The sequence below is a fragment of the Epinephelus fuscoguttatus genome, linkage group LG12 (assembly GCF_011397635.1).
Source record: "Epinephelus fuscoguttatus linkage group LG12, E.fuscoguttatus.final_Chr_v1".
NCBI classification, from domain to species: domain Eukaryota; kingdom Metazoa; phylum Chordata; class Actinopteri; order Perciformes; family Serranidae; genus Epinephelus; species Epinephelus fuscoguttatus.
Window position 1 is genome coordinate 15,780,909 of NC_064763.1, and position 24,411 is coordinate 15,805,319.

General features: G+C 39.0%; 1 protein-coding gene across 4 annotated transcripts; it reads left to right on the forward strand.

The window, feature by feature from the left end:
* Window positions 1-360: 360 nt before the first annotated feature.
* On the forward strand, window positions 361-15,117 carry lrrc32 (leucine rich repeat containing 32). Of its 4 annotated transcripts, none has more exons than XM_049591256.1 (4): window positions 361-590; window positions 719-765; window positions 3,884-3,977; window positions 6,980-15,117. In XM_049591256.1, the coding sequence occupies exons 2-4, from the start codon at window positions 761-763 to the stop codon at window positions 8,819-8,821; spliced, it is 1,941 nt and encodes a 646-aa protein (XP_049447213.1). In that variant the 5' UTR covers window positions 361-590; window positions 719-760; the 3' UTR covers window positions 8,822-15,117. The 4 variants fall into 4 exon arrangements, with proteins under 4 accessions (XP_049447213.1, XP_049447214.1, XP_049447211.1 ...); XM_049591254.1 differs by having other exon boundaries at window positions 362-590; window positions 698-765; XM_049591257.1 differs by lacking the exon at window positions 719-765.
* The last annotated feature ends 9,294 nt before the right edge of the window (window positions 15,118-24,411 follow it).

Consider the following 24,411-nt stretch of genomic DNA (forward strand, 5'->3'; position numbering starts at 1 on the left):
TGGTCACTGAATCTTGTCCTGGTCGACGGATTCTTATAAATCCATCAATAACTGCTGCTGACGTTTGTGTTCTCTCTGGGTGGAGAGTCTCTCTTTTCAAACATTTATCCATACAAGGTTGCTTTAAAAAAAAAAGATAATAAACATGGAAACGTTGACCTTTTAGCTCTTGAAATTCCCCAAATTCCAAATGGAGATTGGTGTGTGAGAACGTCCAAAGTATTTCTAAAGAAACCTTTGGATTGATAGAGAGTATTATTGAAGGGGGGGGGGTGAGAGATGTGGGGGTTGCGTCTCCTTGAAGTGGAGCATAAAACTGGACTTCCCAACCCCCTTATAAGGCATTTCCCTGAGAACAGTGGGAGGGGGGAAGAGGGCCGAGCGATGCAGGATATTCTCACAGGATGTGATGGCTGGACAGCAGCCGGAGCCGTGCGATGTGGAGGGAAGAGTCAGCTGAGAGGACCTTGTTGGCTTGCGGCGTTTGCTTGGTTACTATCGATCTATGAGTGGGTGGGTGTGCGCGCTGAGGATGTGAAATCAACATAGTCAGGAGGCACTTTGAAGACTAGTCATCAACTGAGAGTGAGGTAAATGTTCAGCTCTAAAAAAGAAGTTGTTACTTTGTTTGGTTCTTTGGAGCCTGTTGGGAGCAGATGTGTGCATGCAAGTTCATGTAAAAATACTTTACCTTTAGAATCCTGCATTCAAATTCCAGCCTCAGTAGAAGTTTACAGAGAAGATCGTACACCCAAAACACATGATGTAAGTACATATTTCTGTATTTTTACATTATTTCATTACCACTTTTATTGAAAGTAAAGGATCTAAACACTTTGAATTTGAAAAAAAGATGAAAAATCAGCAGTTAAACTATGAAATGCTCTGCTCAATGTGAAATGATGACACAAGATTTTGAATATATATTCCACTGTTACACAAGATATATTACTTTGCAGATTGTCTATAGATCGTGACACCGCCAAAATATCATCATCTTTGCCTAAAATACACACAGTATTCCTGGTCCTCCTGCTTCAAATTTACAAAAGTAAAGAGTAAACGTAGACAAGTATTATCAACAAAATGTACTATTATAAGTATTAAAAGTTCTCGACCTGCAGAAAAATGTCCCCTGTGACTGTTACATTAACATAAATCACATTATTAGGTTTGCATCAGTGTGTACGTAGCATTTCAATGTTGGAGCTGCTCAAGGTGGAGCTGGTTTTAACGACTTTATATATACAGTAGTATGCTAGTTTAGTCCAGTGCAGGGCTGACCATAAGGGGGGAGAGAGGGGACCCAGCTTCTAGGGGGGCTCTATAAGGTGATAAAGACATTTATCCTAAATATTAACAATGATGATGATAGTAATAATATAATAAACTTTATTCATGTAGCACCTTTCAAAACACAGATAGTTTGGTACCAAACTGAAAAAAGACAAAGCAAATAAGAAAAGATAAAAAACAACGAAAATGGGACCTTTTTAAAGGGGCCTAGCCATGTCTGTCAGCAGGCCTGGGGTCTCATTTATGAAACATTGCGTACGCACTAAACGAGGCCTGAAAGAAATATGCGCCACTTCTCACAGAAACATTGTGATCTTTAAGAACAGGCTCGATGGGAGAAACTCTGACGCATGCTTATGAACATTATGGAGACAGGAAAATGGCGATGCAGATGGTGAGGTGGAAGCCATTTTTGGCCTTTGTCCGTATGTACATTTTTAGTATGGATCCCAACAGAAGGGTCGGGCCCCTCCAAAGGGTCACCAGATGAATCTGACAGGTTGTGAGATGAGTAATGGGAGGGGTGGTAAATTTACACACATTTATGTTATTTATGTTTTTTTTGACATTTCTTTAATCTTTACTTTTTATTTTGTGAAATATTGGACACTTTAGCTTCTTTTGGACTCCAAACATTATTTAAATGAAACTGTGTGACAAGTTTAAAACTGGAAATGTCACCTTGGTGTAACTGCCAGCAACTCAAGTGTCACAAGATTATTTTTTAGGCACAATATGCGCAGTATATTGACAAATACAATGACCAATGGGGGATATCTGTAAATTGTCCTCTTATCATTCTTGTAAAATTAACCTAAAACATGCACAGTCTCTTTTGAAAGGTAACACCCTGAAGTTTCCCCCCAACAGTCAGAATTACTGTAAGTGCTTCTAACAGTCAGTACGTTTCCATGCATAGTTAAGTGGAGCTACAGTTACAGTTTGTCCTCGTATACAAGCACGGGAGGGGGATCAATTTATTAACCGAAATATGTCTGACTCCACTATGACAGGTAACGATATGCCCCCTTTCATCTTGTTAGTATTGGACCTTTTTCTGGTTGACCTATTACGTCACAGACCAAACAATTGAGCGCTGTCCAGCTGCATATTTATTTAAGGTTTTGTCCAGGCACTCTTCAAACAAGATGTTAAAACAATATATAAGATGTGTGATTATCAAGGGCAGCTGTGATGTCAGCCATGTGAAGCCTGCAAACAGCCCACGTTAATTAAGACCTAAGGATGAAATGTGGTTTAGAAGACAGAGAGATTAATTTGGATCATAGTTTAACTCAGTCATGTTTGGTAAAAAAAAAAAAATCATTCACAAATTACCAAGAATGAATGATATGTTTTTAATGTAATATCTGTAAAATAACTATAGCTGTCGAGTAAATGAACCGGTGTAAAAAATAAAATGAAATGTGACAGATTGGAAGAACAGAGTGGTATAAAATGGAAATACTCACTTAGAGCTCACAATTATACTTGAGCACAGAACTTGGAAATCTTGTTGATCTTTCTGGCTGCTGATTAACGACCACAGTGTTTTCACATCAGATTGTAGATATCGTAAATTGTGGGATAAACTATTTGTTTTCAGCTTTCCACATCATTAAAAAGAAGCCGTGCAGCTCTCTGATCTGCCTTAGAATAACATTTTTAATGTGGTTATTGAACAAAAATAGCTTCATGTTTCTATTTATTCTTTGCCAACAAATCCAGATGCTTTTCAATGGCTTTAAATGAATGATGTGTCTGTATTTTGTGCAACTACAAATGCTCACAAACATCACATGAGAGCACTGTGATGAATATCTTTATTGAATTTGCTCTTGCACAGATTCTCAGTGGTTATGTGAAGCTCTTACATGAGATTTTAGGGAAGATTTTACATAAAATAAGCTACTTTTTCCTCGTCTTTAATGCTGAAATTAACAGGAGTTTTTAGAGCTTTTTCTACATTAAAACCCCAACTGGCTGTTTTTATTCGCTATCTGTAAACCTCTTTCTTCACCTACATTTCCACGCCCTTGTCACCCCCTGGGTACTTACCACTACTGCTGTGCTAATTACTCCCACATTGTCTAACCTGCAGGCTAACATGTTGTTGTGTTTTGTTCAGGGGAAGCGATCAAAAAATATTTGAGCAAGTTTCCACAAAATAACAAGGCACAGAACTTCTGTCTCGTAAAAGATGACTCACCAAGGCCCAACAAAACGATCTCTGCTTTTCTCTGTTTCCAAACAATAAGCTACAGTATAGATTTGATCACATTTACTCAGAAACCACGGAAACCCTTTAAGCTTCGTCTTCTTAGTCATTCGCTCTCAGTCCTACCAGTTCTGCAGCTAAATGCAATACATAGTACAGTGTGAAAGAGAAATGTCACAGCACACACAAGTAACAAAAAGCCCCTTTTGTATCTCAGGGCATAAATAGCACTGTCATAGGTCAGCATGTCACACAGTAGGTAGGGCTGCTTTCCTTTTCCTTCCCTTTTCGAATCATATCACCTACAGCTTGCTTCCTGCATTCATGTGTTTCTAACTTGTGTGATCTGGACTCTCCCCTGTGCTGCAGCACCATGGCTGCCTTCCAGCTGCTCTTCCCGCTGTTGATCAGCTGCGTGGCGGCATCCGCACATCCTCCCCGCCACCTCCCTCCATGCCAAGTTGTAAGTAAAACCTGAGACGCACAGTCTGACGTTTCAATTCTTATTTTTCTCAGTTTTATGGCATCTTAAACTGAAGGCACATTCTTAACATTTCTACTTAAATAAATAGCGACTGTGTTTTCATCTGTTTTTAGTTTATTTCTATGGGTTGCCCACGGCAACTTAGATGAGGCACCTAATCCATCAGGTGCTTGAGGTATTTTCAGATTACCAAGAGGCAGACAGTTTATTTGGAAGCTTTTGACCTGAGCAGATCTGGTTTATTAGTTTTAGCTCTTGAGCCGTGCTGCCGTCAGACCTTCAGTATTTGGACAGAGAAACATTATTTGGCTTCACTGGAAGAAAAACTGGGGAGTGTTTTTGTGTTACTACAGCAGAGGTCACTTGTCAGTCAGTGTGTATAGTAGACTGTGCCATCTTTTCCTCAGAGTTTCTGGTGAATCATGGTTTTGGTTTTGGCTTGTCATGCAGACTGTCAGCAGGACAGCTCTTGTTCTAATTATGTAATAAACTGGAAATGTAAGCATCACTTCCTGTGTGCTGGGGGCGTTTCTTTTCCCAGGAAAGACCAGCACATGGGTGCAAGAGCTTTAGTGAAGTTAAGTGGAATCACTGCTGTGTGCATAGTGGTTGGTAAAAATAGAAACAGTCAGTGATGTCAGGTGTCACCAAAACTGTCCATAGACTCAGTCGTAGCCAAACTGTAGTCCGTGTCTGGGAAGCATGTCACTCTCCATCTGTCATCTCTGTACTGTTGCTATAAAGTCATAAAATGGCCAAAAATAATATTAATAATAAGAAACAAATACACAAAAAGCAAAGGTCCCTGACCAGACTCAAACAGGGGCATTGTTGTTCATGGCGAGTGCCAAAAATCAGCGTTAAAAAGGCCAAGGCGAGAAGCAGTGGCGTCATTAGGCCAGGGTGTCTGAGGCTTTAGCCCGGAATGTTTTAAAAATAGCCCCAGATCTAAATATATAGCCTATGTAAATGTTTTCAAAACAAGAATAGGCCTAATAATGAAAAATGCCTGAATCTAATAATCTGTAATTCTGTTCATACTTGTACTCGACTAATATACTCAATTACATTCCACCTATTTTAACATAAATTCATACAGTTAACTATTAAAATAATAATAATAACTATAAAGTATTCTGTTTCAACTCAAGTCTAATTACTAACATCTACTTATATTTTCAGCATAACTAGGGATGCACAATATTCTTTTTTTGCCAATATCCGGCATAAATTAGATATCATTCATTGTACAAAGTAAGAAAAAGCATGTTGGCCGACTCCGATAGTTAGTTTTAAAGCCAATATCGGCTAATACTGATGATGTGCCGCTATTATCGTGCTTCACTAAACAAAACCATTCATAATTAATCTGGAAAAAAAACAAAAAAAACCCCATTTATTTTTATGGATAAATAAGGTGCCAAAGCACATAAAAAGCATCGAAACAGAGCTTGTTCATCATTTAAAAAAAAAGCCACCAGTGTCCTCAAATCCCAGATACGCCCCTGGCAAGGAAGCAACATGATTTATTTCCATTTTCATTTTCTTCAGTTGGAAAAATCATTTGTGAACATAGCTGTCAAATAAATAAAAAGTACAATATATCCCTCCAAAAGTAATTGGATGAGGGAGTAAAAGTACTTCATAACTGCACTGAACATGTGTAAGAAGATGGCTTACTACCTCCATTGAACTCCGTATTTTCATTGTGTCAAAACAAAACAAAACAAAACAAAAAAAGTCACATTTTTTAAAAAGTCCCACTCAAATGTCATTTATGTGCCATCTATGAACGGTGACAACAGGTCATAGGTTGGAAGAAGTATTACGTTCCTTTACTTAAGTAAAAGTAATAACGCCACTGTGAAAATTCTCCACTACAAGTAAAAGTCCTGCATTCAAAACCTCACTTAAGCAAAAGTATGTAAGTGTTATCAGCAAAATGGACTTAAAGTATGAAAAGTAAAAGTTCTCATTAGGCAGAATGGCCCATTTTAGAATCATAATTTATCATTGCATTATAATTAATGTGTTCATCACTTTAATGTTGCAGCTGGTAAAGATGGAGCTAGTTTTTATTCCTTAATATACTCGTAGCTTGTGAATTTCCCTTCTAGGGGAACACCAAAGGTTTATCTTAACCTGTAATAGCACATCATTATTTATTTGTTGATTATATTCTCAAGTAAAGTACCTTGAAGTTGTTCTTAAGTATAGTGAAAACTTGAGTAAATATGACTAAATGTAACGTTACCCCCCCCACACAAATATCAGATGTTAAACACACTTGAATCCAGAGTCCTCAGCCATGTGTCTGTTATGATAACACCAGACGTCAAAGAGAAAAGATGCTTTTTAATGACGGTACTGTTTTTGAAATGTGTCAGATTTATCCCTCAGTGTTCAACAACAGACACAAGATGTTTTGCCCTCCGGTAGTGAAAGGGGATAAATCAATGTGTTTGTTTACGGGCTGGCCACTTTCAGGACACCACAAATATGCCAAGAAGCTAAATGTAGCTCTGCCTCGGAGAGAAAACAGAGAAGGGGACAGTTTTATGGGCTGTTTTTGGACAGAGGGGGTCTCTGGCCATATGGTTTCAATTATAAACGACACTTAATAGCTTAAATATTTGAATCTATGAAGTGAAAAGGGAGAGAAGATGACGAAAACTGTGGTAATAGAGGTGTGATGTGTATTGTCTTTAAAGTATCTTTCTTTTAAAGCTGTTTTGTTGGGTGAAGAATTGAATTGTTAAATAGCAGTTTAAGTTTTTGTATTAATTTACAGAGAAATAGCCATTGTAAAAACTCAGTACCTCAGGGGGCTGTGTTGCTGCCAAGAACATGCTGCAGATACACTGACTCATAAATCGACCCTCCACGTTCACTTTAAACATTTGGTCTGTATTGTGTCATGGTCGGGCAATCTGGCAGCATGCCGACATAATCAGACTTGTGTGTTTGTCTTTTGTTCATAGATCCAGATGGATGTGTTTTGCAGCGATCTGAGCCTCAGAAGCGCTCCAGTCAACCTTCCTCATGACGTCCAAATGCTGGACCTGTCTCGCAACCAGGTGCAGAATCTCACCCAGGAAACTCTAGCGTACCACACCGGATTCCACCACCTGAACTTGCACTCTAACAAGATCCACTTCATCCAGCCGGGGCTCTTCAAAGACATGACAGATCTAAAAGTCCTGGATCTGTCCAAGAATCATCTGAATGTTTTCGCTCTCTCCAAAATCAACACCGGGCCTCTTACAGCTGTTGAGTCACTTGATCTTTCAAGCAATGGCCTGTACACAGGGATGTCGGACTATTTCCTGGCTGACTCTCCGTTGCTGGCAAACCTTTCTCTGAACAGCAACAGCATCACCAAAATAGCACAAAATACCTTCAGCGGATCTTCGTCATTGAGGAAAATCAGCCTCCACAATAACGTCATCCTGGAGATTGAAGATGGAGCCTTTGACTCCTTGGATCATCTGACTGAACTCGACTTGTCCAAGAACTCGATCACGTGCATCACAGACTTCAATCTCTGTAATTTAAAAGTGCTGAATCTCAGCAAGAACAGCATGGAACTTTTCCAAAGCACAACATCAACACATCCTTATAAACTCCTCACTCTTGATCTCAGTGAAAACAAAATGCCTTACTTCCCTCTTCTCCCCAGAAACAACGTGCTTGAATATTTGGACGTTTCAAGAAACCATCTTCAGAGCGTCAACGTCACAGGAGACCCTGAAAAACAGACAAACGTTTACTTTTCTCGCCTGAGATACCTGGACATGAGTTACAACCAACTGAAAAGCATACCAGAGTCCTTTTTTTACTGCATGGCATCACTCGAGGTCCTGAATGTGAGCAATAACTGTATCAGCTCCTTTTCTATCACTAATGAAGGCCTTCTACAGACAGTGAAGATTATCAACCTCAGCTATAATTCGCTGCAGAGCCTCATATTTGGGGAAAACGCATTGCAATCACTGGAAAAGCTCTTCTTGAATGGAAATGACCTCACCACTCTGGACCATCAAATATTTCAAAGACTTCCGAGCATCAGACATCTGCAGCTCCAGCAGAACAATCTCCAAATCTGTTCCTCGGACCAAAACTACCAGGATCCTCCAGCTTGTGTCTCCTTTTCTTCTTTAAGAAACTTGCAGTTCCTGTACCTGTCTGAAAACAACCTGAGGACTCTGCCTGCAAATGCATTTGCCAACACCCCTCTGAAGTTACTGGATCTGTCCTTGAACCCGGGCTTAGACATGGACAAAGACTCCCTCTCTGGTCTGGAGCATTCCCTAGTCCACCTCCTCCTGAGGGAAAACAACATCTCCAGTCTAAACACGGACCTGTCCTCGCTGAGGAGTCTCAAACACATAGACCTGTCAACCAACCAGCTGACAGTTCTCCCAATGTGGAACAAAGACTCCTCCATTGAGTCACTAAACCTGCAGCACAACAACCTGGTCACCCTGGAGTACCGCACCATGCTTGCTCTGGAGCACTCACTAAAAACCCTCTATATGGGCTCTAACCCTCTCAGCTGCTGCAGCAACCTCGACTTCCTCCACATGGTCCAGCACTCAGGCGTGGTTGTACCTGACATTGAGACTGTGACCTGCGTTCATGAGGACTATTCAGAACCAGTCAACATTGAGAAGGTGACCAAGGAAATGTGTCATAGACCAGGCATCCAGAACTATATTATAGCTGTTGTAGTGATAGTGTTAGCTGTGATGATCGCGCTGGCGCTGCTGGTTAAATGTTGCCACTCGAGGAAACGGAAACCCAACCGCAGCTTTAGCGCATAATGTGAAACCATGAAGGAATTCATATTTGGGACTTGCTTGGTAGTTTGAAGCAGAGACAGAAGAAAAACATGAATGTAATGTCACTCAAAGTCTTATGAAGGGACAATTTATAGCCCTAAATTCGGGTTCACCACTACTATCTTTGAGACTAGTGTGACTGAATCCAAATTTGGTCAAAAGTGGAAGAAACCTCGGTGAAGCTAAGATGGGACATGCAAGAAGAACCACAATGGCACCTGTCTACAAGACAACACGTGCCATAATATCTCCTAAATGAAGGCATAACAAAACTATTGAAACCAGAACTTCTTGTGGAAAAATATTTCCTCTTTGCATTTCGAAAGAGAAGTTTGGACTTTTTAAACAGACTTCTGAAAGTCTCTTGCAGTCACAATCCAGTGGTCATTTCAGGAACTGCAACCTTAGAGCCATATGGCTGAAGCAGGGGTGTTTCAACCGAATCGCCAGAAATTATGTTGGTATTGTACGTTTTTGCCAAACAAAGATACATTACATATGTACATTATTTTGTAGCAGACACATTGAAACTTTCTCACCAACTCTGTAGCGAACGTGTGGTTAGGTTTAGGGACAAAAATCACTTGGTCATGGTTTGGAAAAATCGTGCTTTAGCTACGTTTGGTGGCACAAAAGCTGCTAGAAAACGTTGTGATGTGTTGCTGTAAAACACCCAGATCGGCTGGCACAAATGCTGCTGGGAAATGCTACAAAGGATTGCCAAAAAACAAACCTGTTGTTGGTTTCAAATCGTTTTAAGCAGTGGTCTGCAGCTTAGCAGGCATCTCACCTAGGTGACATACCATCCAACATCCCCTTCACAAGTCTGTTTAGATTTTACATCACTTCAGAAGTGTTGATACGACACGTATGAAATGTGCAAATACAGCCTAACATATTCGTGGCTTACAGAAATGTATAATGCCAACATTTTCTTTTGGTGATTGGGCTCGGTGTTTCCTGCTTGTTTATCAAGCCACATGCCAACCAGCATAACTTTATTGAATGTAAAAGGATGAATCCACACAAAAACACTTCAACACTGTTGACCATTCTCTCCACTGACACCTCAACAGATCAGACTGAAATGCAGCCATAAAATGCAACAGGACATTCTGACTATTTGGGAAATGTTCTTTTTTCTTGTTAGATAAAAGTTAGATGATACCACTCGCTGATATGAGAGTGGTATCAATCTTCTCATCTGACTTTCAGCAAGAAAACATTTTCAACATTTGTATAACTGTTTCTTTAAAGGGACAGTTCACCCCCCAAATCAAAAATACTTATTCTTCCTCTGACCTGTAGTGCTGGTTATCAGTCTAGATTGTTTTTGTGTGAGTTGCTGATATCAGATGTTGGAGATGTCAGCTGTAGCGATGTTTGCCTTCACTCTAATATAATGAAAATAGATGGCACTCAGCTTGTGGTGGTCAAAGAGCTAAGAAAAAAAAAAATACATTTGGAAAACTCAACAGCAATGTCTCTGTCCAGAAATCACGACCCATTTACTCAAGATCATCCACAGACCTTGTTGTTAGCAGTTTCATGTAAGAACTATTGTCTTTCTACTGATCTGCACCCACCAGCTGTATCACTGTACAGAAGAACGCGTGAATCTGCTGCTAGCTCACCTAGCACCATTGTGCTAGCTAATGTTAAAGCTCAGGAGGCAAGACCCCAGGAGGTGCACCAGGCTTCGAAACCAATTTTTGTAGTGGGCAAAAATTCGTGTGATGCCCTGCAGCCCAAAAATTGAGCTAGCAGTAGATGCACATTTCCTTCTGTGCGCTGATACGGTTGTCGGGCGTAGTTTGGTATAAAGAAAGTAGTCCCTTCATGTAAATCCTCAAATCAAGAGTGTGTATTATCTTCAGCAACTGGGTCATGATTTCTGGACAGAGGCATTAGTGGTGCAATTTTCAAATGTATTTTTTGGTGCTTCGGGTACCACAAGCTGAGTGACATGTAGTTCCATTATATTGAAGAAAAGGCAAAGATCACTATGGCCGATATCTCCAACACATGCAACTCACACCAGAACAATCTAGATTGATAAATAGCACTACAAGTTCAAGTTTCTTTATATTTTAGGGTGAACTGTCCCTTTAAGGGGTTATTAATGAACATTAAATCAGTGATGATGATAATGATAAATCAGATTTAGTCGAGAGTGTTGACGCTGGAACAAAGTCAGATGTCTTCACTCAGTGACGTTCAGTGTAAGAGTATCTGAGAGTGGAATTTTCCTTTAAGCTAAAAATAAAGAAACACAAACACTACAAAAGGTCATGAAACAACATGCTCTTTCACAAACGATGACAACTATGTAGGTTGTCTAAAAGCAACCCAAGACGTCCCTTTACCCTTTGTGTAGTTTGCACTTTATATTTCCTCGTGTTTGTGTGATTGTGTCTGTGACTGTTAACACTAAGGATAATTTTGTTACTATAACAAAACTAAGCTGGACATTTTAAACAGTATGTTCTCTGTGTTGATCCCAGGCCTGTGGTGCTATCCCATGACACAATATGTATTAATTTGACATGAAAAGTTGAGAGCTGGACTAAGCACTGAAATGATTAATAACTGTGATACTCTTATATAGAAGTATAATATACATACTGTATATTTTTAGATAAATACATGAACATGAAGTCCAGTGCTATGTTGATGTTGGCTACACTGGGATCCACAGTTTCATACAATTTGAATGTGCTTGATCCAAATATTATTATTATTTTTATTGTTATTATTATTATGTACAAGTCAAGTTGATTTGTATCTTTTATCATCCTGTGATGTTATTTTATAATGTAATATTAGCAATATTTTGTACCAACTGAAGTCAATTTTCTACACTAAAAACTGTGTGAGATATTATTTGTGTGACAAAAACGTGTAATCTTCTGAATGTGGTATTCACATCCGCCCATTTTAAGTTTATTTTCTTCTCATTTTTCAGCTAATACCTCAAAATAATACCTCACTTTCACGCAAGTTTGGTTGGTTCCCGCAGTTAGACCCACATTATGGTAACATTTCACTTTATGTGGTGCTCGTACAGCTGTGCTTTGTTGCAGAAAATTAGAATGATATCAATTTTCCTATCTAACTCTCAGCAAGAAATCAAATAAACATATTTTCCAAAATGTTTCATACTACAAGTGCATGATAAATATTAAGTTCAATAAACTCAGCCTGCAAAGGATTTAAGGAGGTTTTTGAGGAAAGAGCACATAATGATACGAGATTAAACTGAATGCAATTTTCTAATATTTGTCTCTTCATTATTACACAAAAGATTTCTCTGCCTTGAACAATTCAATATTCACATTTTATCTGTTATTTAATTCTGTATTTTGTTTTTTGATGTAAGATACCCCATCATAGGTATAGGTTATATTTTTTTGTTTTGTTTTTCATAATTTATTAATGGGTTTTTATCATAGTAGGCTAAAAAAGAGAGAAAATAGAATAAGTAATACACAAAAAAACTTTTAGAAATGGGATTTCCCATCCGAAAAATTGAATATGAATGGCTGAAGCTATTTAAGATAGCATCTCTCAAGGCAAAGTGTTTTAACTGTGTACCACACACTTGTTTACAGTTGTGATTTGTCGAATTACAGGAAAATAATCAGAAACTTTTTTTAATAACTGGTTGTTTAAATCATTTTGTGAGGAAAAAATGCCAAAAAATAAATAAAATGAAATAAAATAAAATAGAATTAAAATAGAAACTTTTTAATACCTGGTTGTTTAAATCTTTTTGTAAACAAAAATGGCAAAATAAATAAATAAAATAAGATAAAATAAAAATAAAGATAAAAACAAAAATAAAAATAGAATAGAATAAAATAAAATAAAATAAAATAAAATAAAATAAAATAAAATACAGGCCCACCCAATCAATAATAACCAATAATAGTTAATATGATTTGTTTTCTGGAGATGTCACTCCTATGTTTTGTCCAATTAAAAGTCTTGAATATTAATATGGGCGGGGCTACCTTGAAAACGTGCATTGGTTAAGTTTGTATGACCTGGCTGTACTTCCACGGTTGGGAGAAAGTCAGACTTTGCAGTGGAATAGAAATCAGTAAAATAAATAAATAAGTAAATAAATAAATAAACAAACGGCTGCTTAATAATATTACTAACATATCACAGCAAATGTCCATAGCATAATATTCAAAGAAACCACGGCCGAAGAAGGAAGAAGTATTCCAGTGAGTTAGAAGTGGCTAACGTTAGCTTAAAACAAGCTAACGTTAGCCGATTTGACGGACGCCACACATGTTGGCTTTACTTGGCTTTACCGGCGCCAAACATGTCGGTGCCAGCCGCTGAATTCTCCGCCACCTGCTTTCCCATCAAGTTACCTGCCAGTTCCCTTCAAGATATTTTTCCGAATATAAACGCTATTCCAACAGTCATTGCCAAACTTCCAATGACTTCTTGCTGCAAGTTGTGTTCTACAACGAACAGGATTGAAACCACTGACCATAACTCACCTTAACAATTTGACTTCACTGATGGCAGCTGCACCTTGATGTAACATGGTACCCTCTCCCCCACAAGACACCAATGGTAAGGTAAAATGCTTCTTTATATGCCCGCCGTGGCCGTTAAATGACAATACTGATGAAGGCACTGAGAAATTATGTCTGCTTTACATAATATATGTAGGTAAATTCAGACGTGTGGATGTTGATAGTGTACATGTTTTCTCAAACAAACTGGTGGAAAGTAACTGAGTACATTCAAATTCAATGTACTTCTATTTTACATTTCAGCTACTTTAGTCTTTATACTTAGCCTACTACTCCACTAAATTCCAGAGGCACATGTTATACTTCCTACTCCACTTGCCTACATTTATTGGATAACTTAAATTACTTAGCAGATTCAGATTAATAATACAAAATACGTTTAAATAATAAATGTGATATATTTGTATTGATTAAGATAAGAGGGGCCAGTGGCGTAAGGTAGTTACCAGGGGCCCCAGTGCATGCTATTTACTATTATGCTAACACTAGTACTCAAGATAATAAAAATAAAATACATCTTCACTGTGCTGAGTCTGTTAGTATGTAAAAAAAAATATACAAATTTATGCATTGTGCTATATTACACTGTATAATACATATAGTGTTACATTCAGAAATATAAAATATGTATTATGCTGTAATGGCTACTACTGGGGATGTTCCTGGCGACTAAATGAAAATTTTAACTAAGACTAGTTGACTAGTCTAAAAAAGGAAAACAGTCAAACTTTAGCACATTTTATTGTTAAGTATTTGAAACATTGTCCCAAAAATATTGTGTGCAAGCCCTTTGAAGCCTTTTAATCACAGTCTTCAACAACCATGACAGAAGAAGATACACTTTGGCCGTACGGTATCAATGTGAACATGACGGCAACTCAGTCAGAAGTTAACCACTAAAATAACATCTAAAATACATAAATTGCTGACTAGCAAGGGGGCGGACGTTTAATCGTTTAGATGACTAATCGCGTGCAGCCCTTCTTACTACAGTATACATCAATAGGATAAAGACAAGAATAAGAATAAACACAAGTATGTACATTATGCATTAGATGTTGAATAAATATTCACATTCAAGAGTTGTTGATGAGAATTAAGTCATATACTGAACAGTATTGCACGGGGTATTGCAGTAGTTTAATTATTGCACCAGTTATTATGTCTGGAACCCCTTATATTGATTTTCTGCGTTTTACTGTTTAAAATGGGTACAATTTTATTTTATTGTTGAGCTGCTCACAGCACATTGATTCTCAGCCCTTCCTTGCTCTGCTTTCTCTCTCTTTATTTATCACTTCACAAATTAAACCAGCTGTTTGATAAGCTAAATGAGATATGTTAAGTTAGCTAGCTAGCGCTGCCCTTGCTCCCTCGGCCTCACTCCCCGTGCAGGAAGTACTTTGCTGAGGGAAGAATGTGCTTCAGCTCCCGAAATGGTCCTTCAACTCGGCCGTATAAACTTGAATTAAATTTGCTGGGGTCACAGTGGGCTAACCTAGATCAAACCTGTGTTATGGCAGCAACAGAAAGTTTGTTGATCCTGCAGGGGATTTGGAGTGGATTAGACCCCAGGGCTGTGTTTGCACTGGCTGAATTAAAGTTGCTACAGTGACTGATTGAAGGTCTGGGAAAGTAGGGGTGGGGTCTGGTATCGTGGCATTTTGCATGACAGTATTGACAGATGCCAAGTGTGATTTTTTTTTTTTTTTTTTTTTTTTTGGTGGCACAAATTAATAATATTTCAAATACAAATCAACGTTTTGGTAGACTACGAGAATAATAAAACAAGTTGCTTTCTCAGTCCGTTAGATACATTTTGCTGCAATGAAGTGAGATGAACAGACTATAAACTTATCTTATTGCATTTAAAGCACTGAAATGATTCTTTCTCCTTAAATGAGGACATGTGAGATTGTAAGCTGCTCTGTGTTTGTCTAGGTTTGGCTGTTTTTTCCTCTGGCTTTTTTGTTTAGGTCTGCACATCTCAGCTGTTATTTATTACTCTGAGAGCCTAGCTTGCAGTTATAACTGCCAAGTGCATGTCAGAGACTATTGTGTCAAGCCTGTGCTTGTCATCTGGTAGCAATATTGATAGATAAAATAAATATTTAAGCTTATTTGGTTGTGTTTTTTGATATGACCTTAAAAGATTTGGGATAGCAGGATGATTATTGAAAATGTAGACTATGAAAAGCAAAATAAATAATAAGAAGAACCATTCTGCTGATGCCACTGATTAAATTGAGCATCATTGTCAGACTGGTGGTGTATTCTGAAACTATTCCTGGTTTTTATATAGTTAATATCACATTGTGAGCAGAAATGTGCTACGTTTTATATTTAGTTCCACATAACTCGGGCTGTAGTCCATGTAACCAATCTAACACTTCCAATATTTTAACACTAAGCATCTTAATGGCAGGTGAACTTCACTCCAATGTTGATATAACAGATGATTACCAGAGGATGCTGTTCTCTGGAGTTTCACTTTCACAGTGCATTTGCGTGGCCTATAGAGAGTTGGAAATTTTTAAGCTTACCACCCTGAAGGTTATTCTCAAATAACCCACAAAGTGGTGACTTCCAGTGATAACAGTGGACAGGTTTATGAGTTGTTATCTTCCAGGTTAATGGTAATTGCATCAGTATAACTTCCACTCATCTGTCATATAATGTGTGTAAATGTGTAGAGCTACTTGTTCAGCATGACTTCCATTATTTACATTTTACAGTGGATGCTGCAGTATAGGCCTACTGTGGCACTTCATTTAATATCATTATCACTAAGCAATGACCATCCACATGTAAACAGTTGGTAAATATGAAGCAGTCGTGGTATAAAAATGTGCTGTAATTTGGGCTGACAGGATGGGATGGGTTTTAATGGTTTTAATGAGTCAGGTTTAGAGGAAAAGTTAGATACTTTGGGAAGTAAGACTCATATGACACACCACTTTTGTGTCTGTAAAACAAATATGAAGCGACAGCCAGCAGCTGGTGAGATTAGCTTAGCACAAAGACTGGAAATAGGGAGAAACAGCTAGCCTGGCTTTATTCAAAGGTACTGTTGTAATGGAGTTTTTCACAGTACGATAATCGTCGGTTTCACAGTATGACATAATTATATTATTATCGGTCACAATGACCCTTAAAGGAATGAAAACAGAAGGGTTATTTTCGGTTCAACAAAGGTTTTATCACTATAATTGAAACTTGAAACCATTATGTTAATGGAAGTATGTGTAAAATGTCTCCCATTTGAAAATAATAAAAATTAAGGGGAGATTCAACATCCAGTTGCATTTTCTTTCAATATCAGAGATGATACAGTAAGTAAATGTACACGGTATGATAACCGTCAACTTTTATATCACGGTATTCCTTCAAACTGGTATATCGCTGCAAGCCTATTTAAAGGTAACAAAATCTGCCAACAAGCACGTTGAAGCTCACTAATTATTGCATTATATCCTGTTTGTTTTTTTGCAGCCCAGTCATCAGAAGAAAATGTTGGCATTGGACATTTTTGCAAATCATGAATACGTTAAATTTGCATGTTCTGTAGGTATCATTTTTTTTAAAGTGACATAGTATATGAGCTTACTTTGCCATTTGGAAGAGGGGTGGTGGATGATGTCTCACCTAGGTGACATGACATCCTCCATCCCCTCCTCCCTCAGATAATAAAGCCAGTTCAAATACTATGTCACTTTAGAAATGTTGTAGAAACACATGATATGTGTGAAACCAAACGAAGCTGCAGACCAGAACAAAACCAGTTGTGATATATGATGTATAGAGTCTGCTGGTTTCCACTGGCCTTTTAGGTTAAAGAAAAAATACGGTTGTGTTTTTGCTGCGTTTCCTTCCTTTTTACAAAGAAATTGTTGCTTTTACTGACAGGTTTGTGCCCTGAAATCCTTAAAACCAAACATGATCTTTTTTTAAACATAACCAAGTGTTTTTTTTTTTTTTTTTGCCTAAACCTAACCACCTGCTAACAACAGCTTTGTTGAAACGTTAAGTATCAACATAGCCACTATAGATATATAATGCAATTGTAATATGTGTGTGGTTTGCAGAAACATACAATTTCTGGGGATTGGGTTGTTTTTTTTACAGCTTAATTATTAATCATTAGTCTATTATTATAAATACATTACTGAACATTTTTGGGGGGATTTTCTCAATTAGTTTTTTTTTTACTATAAGGGGTCCTGCATTATTACACAATTGTGTGCCAAATTTTGAACAATTTTGGTCATGCACTTGAAAGATTTTTATATTATAAATAGCCATTATTAGTCTTACTTAGTCAAGGGTATTTAATAATGATTGAAAAATACTTAAGATTGAATTGATTGTTTTCAGGGTCTTTAACAAAACTGTTCATAATAAAGTCTGCTGAATAGACAGACACATGTTAATTAAAGCACCTTTTGTACAGACTAGTGCAATTCAAAAATGTTTTACTGATAAGCTGATAATGAGACCATAATAAAATAATGTTAAAAAGAAATAGATAAAAAGGTAGGATAAGAAAAATGAGAGATAAAATAGTTAAGAAGTTCTTTTTCATTATTATATTTAATCAGGCCCTGATCACCCAGAGCTGGGGCTTTTATTTTGATAGAGTTGACCTCTCTCCAGCCTTTCTACCTCAGCTCCCACTTTCCTCCTGTGTTTACGTTTGGATTAAGGCTTAAAGATTGAGAAAGTGCTGTTCAGCATGAGAAGCTGAGCGGTCTAATGAAAGCCTTTTACCCTCTATGACTCAGATTCTCCATCCCCTCCTCCCCCCAGGAGGGAGAAACGCACTTACTGAGGCTAAATTGTTGTTCAGGGTGGTACAGGAAGTTGTTCACCGGCTGTCAACTGTTTTACGTCAAAGGGGAAAAAGCCTCTTTATCACTTTCGAAACAGACATGAGAATGTCACAGATATTTGGTGAAAATATTCAGTTATGGCTTTTGTCATATTGATGAAGCATCATGTTGGTTTACAAATTATTTTCTAGCGTGGCACTAACATCAACATGTCACAGGGTGTTTGTGTTTAATTTAAATACAGCCCTGAATCATGCTGTGAAGCTGTTTAAATACGGTGAAGTGTTTAAAGAAGATGCTGTTTAACTTGGACTTTGAAGAAGCTCCTCCAGGCTGTGAAGCATGTATTTGCTTAAATAATAAATATAGTTTTGTCTCTATATTTTTCTTAGGATGTATAAGTTTGGGTGAACAGAACAAGACTTTAAAGCATGAATATTAATACATTCAGTCAGTAAAAGACACGAGGATCCAGCTGTGGTTTTACGAGATTAATTCTAATCTTTGCGGCTTACAAATGAGAATTTGCTTGTTTAAGTATTGCTGTGTGTGCAGCGACAGGAAGCCCCAGAAGTAATCTACATCTTTTTTATCTTGAATCTTGAACTGTCTAGACTGTGTTTATGTCAGTGAGAGCTGTGTTCGCTCACTGCCTTAATTAGCAAGTGCAGCCCCTCTGCTTCCAAGTTACATAACTGATGACCTAAAATGACGCGTACTTTATGTGTTCCACAGTTTAATACTGTTTATCAGATGAAAAAGCAGTATTTGAACTTTTACATGTGATCCTTAAATACTGATGTTACTGTCTGTTAGTGGGATTTTCTGGGGGGGTTTCATTTAGAGTAGTGGTGGTTGGGCAGCAGTAGTTTGATCAGAATTTCAGTGCACTGAGCAAGTGAAGCTCATGCAATGGCAACCTGCCTATTCTTCATATGTTTTCAATCTATCTACACTAAAAAAAAATAAATGCAACACTTTAGTTTCTGCTTCCATTTTCCACAAGTTTAAGTTAAATTTGAGATTAATAGATATATTTGGTCCTAAATTTGGGTCGCAAATTTGTTAAAATCCATGCTAGTGTACCTCTCCTTTTCCAAGATAATCCATCCACCTGACAGGTGTGCCATATCAAGATACTGATTAAACAGCGTCATTGCAACACATGTTTCTTGGGCTTTGAGGGAGCATGCCATTGGCTGTTTCCTGTGAACTGAATGTTCATTTCACTACCTTACGCTTGCTACAGTGTTGTTTCCCTGAATTTGGCAGTACATCTAACTGGCCTCACACCTGGTCCTGGAGACCACATGTGAACACACCAGCTCAAGACCTCCACATTCAGAGTCTTCACCTGCCAGCTGTCTTCACCAGGTGCTGGGGGCTACTGTTGTGCCTTTTCTGTGCCAGCTTTCAAGAGCCGGCAGCAGGTTGCGTCTGAGGTTGCCAAGCAACCATAACAAGCACAGTATCATAGCCTATTTACGTGAAATCCTGAGTGCAGAGCTGATCTTCTTCCAGGCGCTGTTTGTGTAGGCTTATTCATGGGACAGATGTAAAGCTCTAGCAGCCCTGCACTATAACAATCAACTACTTCTCCATATTTATCACAGACTGATGTTCATGTATAAAAGTAAAGTTATCTGTCGGCTGTGATTGGTTGTTCCTCGTCACATGACATGCAGTACGCGTTACTGCGTTCCAAAAGTTGAACTCAGTTTCTCTATGGTTGCAGCTGCTGCGTCCTGAAAAATAGGTGCTTGGGAACATGTATGGACCGTGACAGCATCACTCTGGTGTTTGAATGCGCCTGTTGTGCCTCTACAGTGAAGACAATGAATTTGAGGGTGCAACAAATGTAGCATGTGTATGGCCCCTAACTGTATGTTCACACCACCAGCGACCAGAGCTTCCAAAGTGGCGGAAGTCATTCATTTTCAATGAGAGCCTGGCGACTTGGGCGACCTGGTTGTCAGCTGCGCGTCTTGGGCGACCAAAGCGACCGGAGTCGGTCTGGAGGGGAGTTAAAACTCATTTAACTTTATGGTAATGAGCTCTGACGCGGTTTAGCAGCAACCAATCAGAATGCTGACGTGCTTCGATGAAGTGGGTCCCAGAGAACAAGCCATGTAACTTTAGTTCCTACAGCACACTTGTTCCGACAATGGATATCGAGAAGTCGATTACTTGTGATTGCACCCACTCAGTCATTTATAATGTGTCGCTGTTCAGTTATAAAGACCAAAATAAAAAGAAGGAGGCTTGGGACCATGTCCCGGAGGTAGTTGGTTGGTCTGGTGACTTTTAAAGTGTGTAATGTTAGTAAGAGAGGAGAGAATTGCAGGTTAATGTTGCAACGTAGCTTGCAAGTCTTCCTTGCTTGGTTTGAATGGGATGACATACTGCAAAGCAAAGCATTTTATCAACACAACTATGAGCTTTTTGACTGGACAACAGCAAGCAGCAACTACACTGCTTTCAAGCCAGTAGTCCGCTTTGTGGCTCCTTTAAATTGACAAGCACAATCGAACGTTCAATGATTCATGTGATGAGCGACTAGATGATGGACAGATGATGGACAGATGATGCATTAATGGGTTTGCACAACCAAAGAATTTTTGCAAACTATCAGAAACTGTTTTCGGGAAGCTGCATGTACTCTGTGTGCTCATTGTCCTCCCCAGGGTCTCGACCTGACAGAAATTTGTCATCGAAACTGACGTGCAGTTGTGAGGTCTGTTGGATGTATTGCCAAATTAAGGGAAACAACATTGGTGACAGCGTGTGGTAGTGATTCAGTTTACGGCCAACAGCTCTGGTGGACAGTCCTACAATCAGCATGCCAATAGCACGCTCCCTCAAAACTTGCGACATCACTGGCATTGTGTTGTGTAATCAAACTGCACGTTTTAGAGTGGCCTTTAACTGTGACCATCCCAAGGCACACATGTAGTAATGATGCTGTTTAGTTAGGACCTTAATATGCCACACCTTTCAGGTGGATGAATTATCTTTGAAAATTTCACGTCATGATACAATTACGATTCACAACATTATCCTGACTTCCTGAAGTCTTACAATGGCACTAAAACATAGTGGAATCACTTTACCTTACATTTTTTTGAGGAACAAGTATTTTTATTGCATCAGATAGACACACATCCTTACTAGTGAAAAACAGTCTTAGGTCCCGTTCACAGAAAGCATTTTAGCATCTGGAGGCAGCTTTTTGTCTTTTTTTTTAATGAGAATGAAGCTTTTTGCTCACTGTTTCTTTTTTGCTGCGTGACTCGTGTTTCTATGCTCTAGGCACCTGGTGTTTTTGCTGGAGTGCTGTGAACTCCTCAAGTTGTAAAAACAACTCAGAGTGGAAGAGCGTCCCGCGTTATCTCTGCTTTTGTTCTATTGTCCAATAAGATGATTTGAGAGGCGGGCCTTCTGTGGTGGTGGAAACTGGTGGTAGTGGTTGCTGGATACCCAGAGCTCAACAGCCCAGCGATAGACAGCAGGTTATCAAACTGGTCCCGGGTCATCCTAAAATATGCCTGGAAATAGCCATCATCGAGGCCAAGCTCCTGGACACAACCGGTGGTACTCCCCATGATACACCCTCTTTTTTAGGGTCTCATGTACTTACACAAATCTCTGTTTATCTGCTGACAGCCTCTCACCCTTAACCAGAGCTACAACAAGTACCCTCTGCCTCAACATCTTAGGAACCTACTGATCACTGCGAAATAAATAAAACATAAATTAAAGAAAAACAAAAACGGTAGATTGATATCACAGGAAGGTTAGGGTAAGGAGGTGAAGGGGTGGTTGCTCGGAAACAAGACAAAGGTGCAGCATGTGTTTTTTAACAGTGGCATACAATTAAGCAATATCACACGAGAGGGAGTGATGTTGTACTGTGATATCATCATGGCTGTGATTCGGTCATAGGCATGAGGCCACAGGCCGAGTGCCGAAGACAATCACAGCCGTGACGATATCACAGTACAACATCACGAGCTCGAGTGTGATATTGCTTTTATACAACAGTTCAACAGTTAAATAAGCAAGGCTGAATAAGAAATGTTGAAAAATGAGGACAAAATAGATAATTTAAGCATTTTATTTGTCTTCCGCCAACAAAAATAGTTCCCCCAGGATTCCGCTGTCACCGATGCTATGTAACGCAGACATGGTGCGCCAGGCACTTACTCTTTACACACATTTATCAGCACATTTCCATTAATTGTGCAGCCGGTGAAATAAGTCTGTGGTGACTGCATGGCGGACTGTCGCTTCACAGGCACAGCCGACTCTGCCTTCTGATCTGACAGTATGTTGCTTTTCTCCAAGTCATTGAGCTCCGCTGATGAAACACTGACAAACCTGGATGTGTGCTCAGATGGATTCAGCTTCTCCTCTCCCTCATCTTCCTCTGATGACCATTCATAGTTTAATTCAAAAGTTATTTTAGGAAATAAATGCATATTTTTGGCTGTTTGACAGTGGATGAATTAATTAGCCTACAACGCAACTGCTGACCTAACTGACACTAACCGTCAGTTTTGATTTGATTGTTGATTGCAATCAGCTGTGAGGCGGAGTGATACATACACAGTGAAATAACCGTGATGTTGTACTCCAATATTGTCACGGTTTTACTGTCTCTCGACCAATCAGATTGCAAGGCCGGAACTAACTGTTGTATAATTAAGAATGAAAGAAAGGCAGTGCATTTTGCAACGGGTAAAACGCTTTCTGTGTGATAGAGGTCTTAAAAAGCCAGGCTTTTCAACTATTTGACATGTCATCTTTCGATATGAAATATACCAATACGTGATGATGGATTTTCTCCACAATCAATTTATTGTGTTTTTTTTTTTTATCAAGATCTGTGATAAAAACTTTAATCACCGGGGCAACCTCTAGCTCACCTGGTAGAGTGTGCACCCCATATAGACAGAGTCCTTTGCAGCAGCCCATCTTCATTTTCAACCCACAGCCCTTTGCTGCGTGTCATCCCTTGTCGCTTTCCTACCGTTCCTGTCTGTCTTCAGCTGTAAACAAACAACACTTGTATCGTCCCATCCCCAGACTTGAATATTAGACTGTGAGATCTTGTTTGCAAAGCTGACATCTTGTCCTGATGGTGGCCCTGGAGGAAGGCTGTTAGTGTGTTCAAAATGGAAAGCGTGCATACTCTTGGGAGCACGAATGTGCTCTGTAAAGTTCATGGCAGTCTGCCCTTAAATTTGTCCTCACCACTGAAGAGACATCATGACTTTCTGAGAAAAAACAATTTATTGTTGTGCAGTGCACAAAGTGCCCTGAAACGATAAAGGCTTACCACAAGTAATAAAGCCCTGATCAGTGGCTTGCTGGTGGGGAGCAAAGGAGGAAACAGTGATGTTGTTGCAGGGCCACAAAGCTTGCAGAAGGAGGAGGTCGGGGTGGATGGACGTGCCAACAAAATGTCCAAAATGACTTTGACATGGGAGACTGCTGTTTGCTTCCTGTTTTGTTACCATGATCTTTTCCTCCCCAAATCTTGTTTGTGCCTAAGCCTAGCCAAAGCAGTACCAGATCAGAAAATGGTTCCATTCTCCAGCAGTGGTTTGTAATGTTTTTTGGAAAGCACTGATGTTATTCTGCTGGTTGTTCTGGAGAACAGTTCTTTTTTTTTTTTTCGAGGACTTGTTGCTCAGTCGGGAATGAAAGTGGAAATAACGTGACGTTGTTACAGCACCTGTAAATCCTTTTGATGCTGTTTGCTGTGAATCTTCTATCATCAGCACTGAAATAAACAGGAGTGGGAGTTTTTCGTCCTCAGGGAGCGGTTCATTCAGCTTCTGAGCGGAAACTGCCTTCCTCCCATTTCAAAGTATGAAGTCTACGTGTATGCAAGAGGTTGTAGCTTCACCCTCTCATGACCCAAAGACTAAACAAAGTGTACTCCTGCTCACCAACCTCTTGTAGCTGTACCACCCCACCAAAAGGCATCATTTCCTTTCAAAGACTTCTCCTAAATCCCACCACTTTTTTTTTTTTTTTGCTTGTTTATGAGATGAGCAGAGATAGAATCAGAGGAGGCCTACGGGAAGTATTTGTGGTTTCTTAATTGGAAGCAGACCTCAGTCACTTTTCCTCCTCTCTGTGACCGGGCATTGAGTCATAAATGAATATTAACCTGTATTTA